The sequence below is a fragment of the Diplotaxodon limnothrissa genome, linkage group LG6 (genome assembly GCF_057381915.1).
Source record: "Diplotaxodon limnothrissa isolate DT_005_m linkage group LG6, D_limnothrissa_male_GT1.1, whole genome shotgun sequence".
NCBI classification, from domain to species: domain Eukaryota; kingdom Metazoa; phylum Chordata; class Actinopteri; order Cichliformes; family Cichlidae; genus Diplotaxodon; species Diplotaxodon limnothrissa.
Window position 1 is genome coordinate 42,859,311 of NC_140601.1, and position 9,082 is coordinate 42,868,392.

Genomic DNA, 9,082 nt, shown 5'->3' on the forward strand with positions numbered 1-9,082 from the left:
ACACCGTGGGACAAGGCAGGGTTGTTGCCTCTCTCCAATGCTTTTTGCTTTAGCTCTTGAGCCGTTGGCCATTGCCATCAGAGCCAATTCCCATATCTCTGGTATAAATTGTGGCACGTCAGAGTACACCATCGGTCTGTATGCAGATGATATCATATTGGCTCTTTCAGATTTAAAGATCTCCCTTCCTCCACTTCTTAAGCTGATTGACAGCTTTGGCCACCTATCAGGGTTCACCATAAATTGGAAGAAGTCTGTTCTTATGCCGCTGTCGTCTGGTCTGGGCCCTGATTTCCTGTCTAGTTTGCCCTTTAAGGTCTCCCAGGATTACTTTTCATACCTGGGTATTAACATCCCTAGGAACTCAAAACTCCTCTTCAGGCTTAATTATTCGGTTCTAACTGATGAGCTCAAGTGTAAACTTCTCCCACTTTCAATGATTGGCCGTATCAATATAATCAAAATGGTTGTGCTCCCTAAATTCATGTACCTATTCCAGAACGTTCCTATTTTTCTCAGGTCTTCCTTTTTCAAAGCGTTGGATGCCATTATCATGCCTTTCGTTTGGGCCTACAAGCCCCCCCGCATCTCGAAGTCTCACTTGCAAAAGCCCTCGGACGAGGGTGGTCTGGGCCTTCCAGTTTTCAGACATTATTACTGGGCCTGTAATGCCAGAGCCTGGGTCTTCTGGAATCTGCCTATAGTTGGTGATGCTGTGGGATGCAGGTCCAGCCCTAAATGGCTCGAATTGGAGCTTAGCACTGCTATCGAGCACACTGGAGCATCCTTGCCAGCTATCTTATTTTCAAAATCGGTTATTAAAAGTGCATGTGATGACTTTATTCTTTGCAACTCCGTAAAAATATTGAATCAAATTAAGAGAATCTTGAACCTCCCGGTAGTGTCAACTTTTGCCCCGATCTGCCACAATCCTAGCTTTACGCCTAGTACAATGGATGCTGCTTTCAAACAATGGCCTGTCAAAGGGTTAATTGCTATAAAGGATCTTTATATTGACAATCATTTTGCCTCTTTTGCTCAGCTTCAGACAAAGTACAATCTCCCTACAAGTCATTTTTTTCGGTACTTACAAATTAGGAATTATGTCAAGCAAGCATTCTCAAATTTAGATACCATCCCCATACAGCATGTCTTTTACAATATGATGAACGAACCTCCCACCTCAAAACACTTAATTTCTCGGCTTGTCAACCTTTTTTCTTCGGCAGCCCCCTCTTGCCATATTAAAGAGGCTTGGACAAGGGACACTGGTTTGGTTATCTCTGACGATCTATGGGCTGAAGTGTTAAGTCGGATAAAACTATGCTCTGTTAACGCCCGGCTTCAGTTAATTCAATTTAAGGTTGTCCATAGACTGCACTATTCCAAAACCAAATTGAACAAGATTTTTCCTAACGTTTCCCCCAAATGTGATAAATGTAAACTTGTGGACGGTACTCTTGGGCATCTTTTTTGGTCCTGTTCTACGCTTACAGCCTTTTGGACTAGTATTTTTAGTTTCTATAGCACTGTTTATGATAGGCAACTGTATCCTGACTGTCTTATGGTGATCCTGGGCTGCTCCGGCGACTCCTTGGCACTTCCCTTTGCTGTTCAACAGGCCCTCATGTTTGGTATGGTGATTGCCAAACGTTTGATTCTGGGGGAGTGGAAATCTGCCTCCCCTCCCTGCTTCAAGAGGTGGCTCGAGGAGATGGTCTCCTGTCTATACCTGGAAGAAATTCGGTTCTCTACGTCTGATTCCATGGAGAAGTTCAGGAAGATATGGGGGCCCTTTATAGACCACATTAAGAAGGACAGTCCACGCCCTGGGTCCTGACCACATTGTTTTAACTGCTTTCATTCTGAGCTGTTGCCCATAACTGTTTTTGCATGATTGTTATCAGCTCCTCCTAGCGATCTTTGGATTTGATCTTGTGGATTGGACTCACTAGATTGTGAGTTGTTTGACATGTATACCAGTTGCTTTGTTTGCTTCTCTGCTGTTTTTAATAAGTGCTGGCCTTGTACCCTGTTGTGTGGTTTGTTGCTCTGTTTTTTTTGTTTGTTTGTTTGTTTTTTTTGGTTGTTATTGTCTTTATTGTCTGTGTTCTTCTGTCCCGCTGTTTGTGAATGTGTAAAAAAATTTTGAAACTTGCATAAATAAATACATTAAAAAAAAAGAAAAAAAAAGAAAGAAGAAACGAGTCAGGGATGCATAGCAAGCACAACAAGACACCAGCAGCCCAGACCTTTCACCAACTGAAGACATTTGCAGCACCATAAAACATGACAGAGAAGAGCTGGGACTATGTGAAAGGGTGAAGTGCTGCAGTAAAGTTGCAATGGTCCTATCTTTTATACAGTCTATGGTTCACTCTATTCGATTACCCTTTTCTCATGTTTTTGTTAGTTAGGGAGATAAGACATTGTTATTTGGTTTTATTCTTTTCATAAATAAGTTTTGTACATCCTTTAGATACGGTCCCTTTTGTTTGTTGTTTTGGGGTCCACCCCGAAGCTGTAGTTCGCTCCTTTCCTTTGTTAGAATTCAATCACTGTGAAAAAAAATCACCATCAAAATTGTACTGGTTGTGTGATGTGCTGCTTGGGGTCAGACAGGGGTGGATCACCCTTATATTATGGTCTGGCCACCCTTAGACAGGCCATAACACTAACTAAAATGAAAATTAAAACTAGACTTATAACTGGCTGGCTGGTGTCCTTACCAGTGTCCTTGGGTCTGAACTGTGGGCTCCTCTTTCCAGGTGTTCGTACTGCCTGAGTGGCACCAAGGTGTGCTGTCTTGCCTCTTTTGGGTTTTCTGCATGTTTCTGGCTCAACATGCAAGTATCCACTTCTTGACGTTCGCTGTTGGTTGCAGCCACTTGAGGTTTTTGGGCTCATTTGGGTTCTCAACACTGGGCGACTTTGATGGGAGTGAAAGCATCCTCACAACATAAATCACCACACTACCTGCTTTTGTTTCAGGTTTTTTCTTTATCCTTGTTAACATGTTTGGGTACTGGGTTTACCTGTAATGCATTTTGTGCTCCAAAAGCTGTTATTTTGTGCAGCTGTGCTCCAAAAGCTGTAAGCATGACCTTTCTTATCATTAGATTGTGCCACACCAGCACCTGAGAGAAAAGCTTTGAGTTTGATTTTGTGTTTGTGTTTTGCAGGCACTCAGGAGAATAAGTCATGATGTTTCTTGTGTTTGTCATGTTAGTATCTCAGTGCTTGTCAATCACCAGTCAACAGTGTCACCACTGTGAACAACATCCTGCGACTGTTTGAGCCAAAACCTTCGAGAAGTCCCTGCAGCTGCTTCAAAACTCATCACTGAGCTCGATCTCTCTTTTAACACGCTGGAGACAACAATGAAAGATGACTTTCTTTCATATGCTGCTTTGAGGGCTTTGCTGATGAAGTTCAGCCAAAACAGGAAACATGCAGCAGGAGACAGTAACTTGTTAAAATGTTATAAAAGGTACAATTAAAGATTTTCACCCTACAGGGTTGTCAATGATCCAAGGATAAATGTCTAATTTGGTCAAAAGTTTATAAGCCATTTCTGGAGAGACTGCAGTGGAAATGTTGTCACTTTTGGACTTTGCTACCTGCAGCTAAACATTTGCAGCTAAATCATTTATTTAAAAGCAGAAGCTGCAACTGATCGAGTGAATGTTTGTCTGAAAACTTAAACTGAACTCCAAGCGTACCATTGCTCCAGCTTACCATCTTTACCTGAGTGAATCAGTTTGTTGAACAATCTAAATGATTCAGAAACTTCTGTGACATCAACTTAACTAAGGCTCATTACAAATTTCACAAAACACTGCTGAATACTTTTAATATTTTTTTTATTAGTTATTTTTGTTTTGTTGTTATTTTGATTTTAATAAAACAAAATAACATAAAGAATCAAATTGTTTCTTTGTTTTTTTAAATTTAATTTATTTTACAAATAAATTAATAATAATATTAATAATAATAACAACAAATTAGTGCTGTCAGCGTAAACGTCATTAGTTAAAATGACGTTAACGCTGACAGCACTAATTTGTTGTTCCAGAGAGCAAGCCAAACACTGGTCTAGAAAAGGACGATCTCTAGTAGTGCTGCACTACTAGTAGATTTTGTTTTAACCTCCTAGGACCTGGTGTCCACATATGTGGACATAACATTTATGAGACCAAAATACAAAATTTTGCTCTTCAAAAACCTGATATCCACTTATGAGGGAGGACATTACACTGCCCCTGTTCAATCGAACTTTAAAATGAATGTCCTCATATGTGGATCTCATTTTTTTGAGAAACAAAAAAAAGATAGTCCGAATCTGATGTCTTTGTTTTCACATTCATCAGGTCCCAATCAACCCAAATGGCACAGAGAAATTAAAAATGCATGCCATGAAAGAGTTCAGGTCTTAGGATGTTAAAAATGTCCCTGCTGATGAGACCAGTGAATGTGGGGCGACAGTGGCAAGAAAAAACTCCCTCCTGGAGGAAGAAATCTTGGGAGGACCAGGCTCTCTGGGAGGACCCTCCCTCCTGAGGGCAATACTTACCAGTACTTGTCCTCCAGTGTGCGATGGTGGGCTGGGACGAGTGTTGTTTCTTCTCAGCATGATGATGACCTTCCTTCCATTTCCTGTTTCAGAACTGAGAATGAAGACAAAACTGGTTAACAAGGTAACAGGACATTTAAAAATTCTCTCACTTCAGGATGAGATGCTGTGTCTTCTTACGTTTCTCTTGTAAAACAGCATGTAGGCCGAGTGCTGCTGTTCCTCACAAGCTGCCGATCCGGTTGTGTGGAGCACCTGTGCGTCATTATAGGTGAGCCAGCGATCTGATGTAGAGTGCTGACTCTCCTCAGGATGGACAGAACTACAGATGTAGTGTCCTGAAATCACATTAAGACAAATGAATCCAACTTCTGGAAGTCAGCTGATTCAAGCAAACAGTGATTTTGACTTAGTGCGTCTTAGAACATCAAAAGCTTTTGTGTGTGAGTCCTTCACTGAAAAGTAGAAAGTTTTCATTTTCTGTTTGTAACAAGTCTGTTGTTTTACCTGACTCTGTGCCTCCATAATGATTGATGATGCTGACAAGACTATAACAGCCACCACCCTGAGAAGGAACAAATCCAAAGAGTGTTAGTTTCACAAAGTCTCACATCAGAGCCATAATTAAGCTGATTTGCTGAGGCTACGTCCACACTAATGCGTTTTCGTTTGAAAACACATCGTTTTCTCTCCGCTTTGACCTCCCGTCCACACTGAGATGGCGTTTTCCTCAAGGAAAAACACAGCATCTTGAAAACGCTCTCGAAAACGCACACATTTCAAAACGGAGTTGTCCCGTCGCAGTGTGGACACTCGAAAACGCAGACTTTCTAAAACGATGACGCATTTTAGTCATGTGATGCAGTCATGTGAGCAATTAAACAAAGATAGCCGAGTGCATTATACAGCGGTTGTTTTGATTGCTCTCAACTTTGACAGCCCTAAAAAAGATTAATATCAGTTTGTACATGCTCCGGATAGCTTTTCTTCAAATTCTGTAATCCTCACTCACTTTTGCGCATGCGCAGGACTGGAACGTAAGCGTTTTCGGCCGTTTCAATGCAGACGCACAACTATTTGAAAATGACTGAAAACACTAGTGTGGACACGGAGTTTTCAAATCTATCAGGGCTAGTGTGGACGTAGCCTGAGACGTTCTGCAGTCTGTTTTTACCTGATTGGATGGCACCACCAAGTCCCTCTGCAGCCTGACGGGGTCATCCACCTTCTTAATGTTGTAGGTTTGTGTAAAGCCAAACCTCTTCAGATGCAAGATCAGGACTCTGGCAGAAAAGAAAAAAAAAAAACACAAACAAGGTAGAAAATAAGAAGAATGAGTGTCAAACACAAACAGAAGATGGGAGAAAACGACTGCTCAAGTATTGTCTCGAAAAACTCTGATATTTGATGCGCCACAGTTTGGAAACCTGGTCAGTCGATCAATTCTGATGTGACCTTACTCACCTTGGCAGTGTATCAAAAGACGACTTCAGTTCTGAGGCCGTCCCTCCACAATCACAGCGAAATTCTATTTCTTGTTCCTGAACAACAGCACAGAGAAAACAGGCTTTATGGTAGAAAGAAATCTCAACATATGCACACACACATACGCACAAACACTAACAAAAAAGGTGTGTTAAGATCGCTGACACTACAACTCTATTGGAATTTGTGATCTTACCTTCAAGTATGTCTCTAACATGTTTATAATAGACCCCTCTGGAACAAGGTCAAGAGACAAGCTGGTGAAGTCCTCGTGCTGTGATGATTGGTGACCACAGCTACACATTTCAGGAGTAACGTAGTTAAAGTAAAGATCAGGTAGGTGGAAAAGAGGTATATGAAAATATTGCAACCAGCTCTGCGTTTCTGAAAGACAGGCTTACCTCTTGCATGTCCTCATGTTTTCCATTTTAAAAATGTGATGCTCTTCTACTGGGCAGGTATAACTTTGGCCCAGGAGAGCTGCGTTCCTCTCCAGGTGAGGTGCGAGCCTTTTGACCTCATTGAGGAACAATGTTAGGAATTCATGAGCGTCCTGAAAGAAAAGCAGAGAGATTTAAAACAGTACATCAAAATCAGAAGGTAAAGCAAAAAAACAAAATGTCCAAATAGCTGACGCACTTTCTGTGCACTGCCGGTGTATTCAGGAGCTTGACTGCTGAATGCCTTCTTAAAAGCTCTTAGGTGGTGATCTTTAAGGCCATAATCTGTTGACTCATGACAGTCCCTGACATCAATGAGCCTTCTGTAGAAAGGAAAGGGTAAACAGACATTTCTGCTGTTAGATCTCTTTGTTCTTCAGGTTTTTGAAGAAAGTAGAAGGTTGACGTAGCGCACCTTAAGAGCTGAGCTTCTGGATCTGTGCTCCACAAAACCTCCTGACGCCTGATGTCTCTTATGAACTCCTCAATGTTGAGGAGGCTCTGCAGGCAGGAGTTCATGTAGCAGGTGTTTCCGATGTTTGGAAACCTGACACACACGCACAACGTTTACAGTATCAGTGTAAAAGAATTCATTTTCTCCACTTTGACAAAGTGAGCTTTGGTCTTTGTGCACCACGTGTACTCACCCGAAGCAGTCTATAGTCCCAGTTTGACTTTCTATTATTTCTCCACCGCATGCTACACTGCTCCAAAAAGGTAAAAACACAAACACAAAATTAGGAAAGATGTCAGGATGCTGAGCAGTGTATGTGCATGGATGCATGAGCTTTGAAGTTGAAACATTTTGGAGGACGTCTTTCTCTTACCTGTTAAACACATGCTCCCATCCACTCTCTTGGTCCAGAAGCTCCATAATCCAAGTGTCCCAACTCAGGTCTGCTGGGATCGTTTCCGTGGTGCTTCTTACCTGATATAAATATATAGGACATAGCTGTGTGCCTCATTGCTCTTAATTGCTCTCATTTAACTGTGATGAGTAAATGCTTGATGACAGTGACTCTTTCCATAAAACATACCTTCCCGGATTTAAAAAGAGTCTTCACAGTGTTGCTCTCTGCCTCTGCATCGCTGTCAGTTTGCTGCAGAGGACGAACAAACATAAGTTTATTAAAAAGTACATTTTAAAGAGAATGTGTATTTCATATGTTTTGTGTAAAAGCAAACCGAGGAACAGCAGAAGATGTGTCTCCATTTTCTCTTCTTTTGGCCATTTTCAGGGTTAGCTGGTGTGGCAGCAACAGAAGCATCCGGGATGCTGATGAGGACAAAAGTGTAAATGTTGTGGAAATTTATAAGAAGGAGTACATTTTGCTAATATAGATTGCTAATAAAAGTGAATAACTGTAATGGAATACCAACATGAACAAAATCATGTATTTTATACATTTACACTCTACATTTTCAAACGCTAATCTCTGCATCCATATAAATAATAGACAAGACTAGAAGGAGTAAAAAAGATGTAAATACACAAGGTGGAAGAAAAATGCCAATAAAAGGGAAATAAAAGAGCTCCAACTCAACCACTGCTATAAATATCTCCAGCAGCATTAAAGACTGGCGCATTTCTTTACCTCTGATGAGACGTAGAAGGAATTTCCTTCTCTGCCACGTTTTGTTTGTGTAATTTCTGTTTAGAAACAAGAAAAGCAACATCAGTAATGGCATAAAACAAACATACCAAGTGGGTCTCTCCATGAAAAGTGTCCAGTTAGAGAATTTGGTATTATTTCATATTATTTATCACTTTAGTGAGCTGTCAGCTCATGAAGCAGATATAGGAATATCTTTAAATAAAATAAAAACAATTTATTCATGCCTTAAATTGAGTTTTAAAGTTTGTCCTATGAAATACAAAATCCTTCATTTGGTTCTGATCAAAATTCAGTTTTTACAGAAATCATCCATGAAGCTTCAAAAATGCTTATTCACCATAAAAAATATTTAGAGAAACATCCTGCAAGTCTCTTCGAACTTACCTTTCTGTGAAAAAAAAACGTTTAAACATCTTTGAACTTAATTTGAGGACATGGCTGTGTGCTAAATTGCTCTTAATTCTTCTCATTTAACTGTGATGAGTAAATGCTTGATGACAGTGACTCTTTCCATAAAACATACCTTCCAGAATTTAAAAAGAAACCAGCGACACTTTTTTTGTGTCTTCACAGTGTTGCTCTCTGCCTCTGCATCGCTGTCAGTTTGCTGCAGAGTACGAACAAACATACGTTTATTAAAAAAGTAAAGTCACTTTAAATTAACAAGTGCAATTTAAAGAGAATGTGCATTTCATATGTTTTGTGTAAAAGCAAACCGAGGAACAGCAGAGGTGTCTCCATTTTCTCTTCTTCTTTTGACCATTTTCAGTAACAGGAGCATCCGGGATGCTGATGAGGACAAAAGTGTAAATGTTATTTTTCAAAGTGCAAATTTTTAACAAGGAGTACATGCTGGAGATTGCAGATAAAAATTAATAACTGTAATGGAACAAAATCATGTATTTTGTACATTTACACTCTACATTTTCAAACGCTAATCTCTGAATCAATATAAATTATAGACAAGA

The 9,082-nt window shown here is 40.3% G+C and overlaps 1 protein-coding gene across 1 annotated transcript; it reads right to left on the reverse strand.

Moving 5' to 3' along the window:
- Positions 1-4,661: 4,661 nt before the first annotated feature.
- Positions 4,662-8,965, reverse strand: LOC146631288 (ubiquitin carboxyl-terminal hydrolase 12-like). Its single transcript, XM_085356664.1, has 16 exons — positions 8,831-8,965; positions 8,638-8,721; positions 8,094-8,149; positions 7,684-7,774; positions 7,536-7,598; positions 7,326-7,426; positions 7,146-7,202; positions 6,914-7,045; positions 6,698-6,821; positions 6,460-6,611; positions 6,255-6,354; positions 6,038-6,114; positions 5,748-5,856; positions 5,081-5,138; positions 4,754-4,911; positions 4,662-4,667 (listed from the first exon to the last, which is right to left on the reverse strand). Exons 1-16 carry the CDS (start codon positions 8,963-8,965, stop codon positions 4,662-4,664), a joined length of 1,503 nt encoding a protein of 500 aa, XP_085212790.1.
- Positions 8,966-9,082: the final 117 nt, after the last annotated feature.

Bases quoted from the DNA above. Each gene is read 5' to 3' on its own strand.
- LOC146631288 (XM_085356664.1), bottom strand. From the start codon at position 8,965: ATGTACTCCTTGTTAAAAATTTGCACTTTGAAAAATAACATTTACACT. The intron at 7,203-7,325 runs GTAAGAGAAAGA...TTTTTGGAGCAG, and splicing joins TGGGAGCATGTGTTTAACAG to TGTAGCATGCGGTGGAGAAA. The intron at 7,046-7,145 runs GTGAGTACACGT...CGTGTGTGTCAG, and splicing joins GGGACTATAGACTGCTTCGG to GTTTCCAAACATCGGAAACA.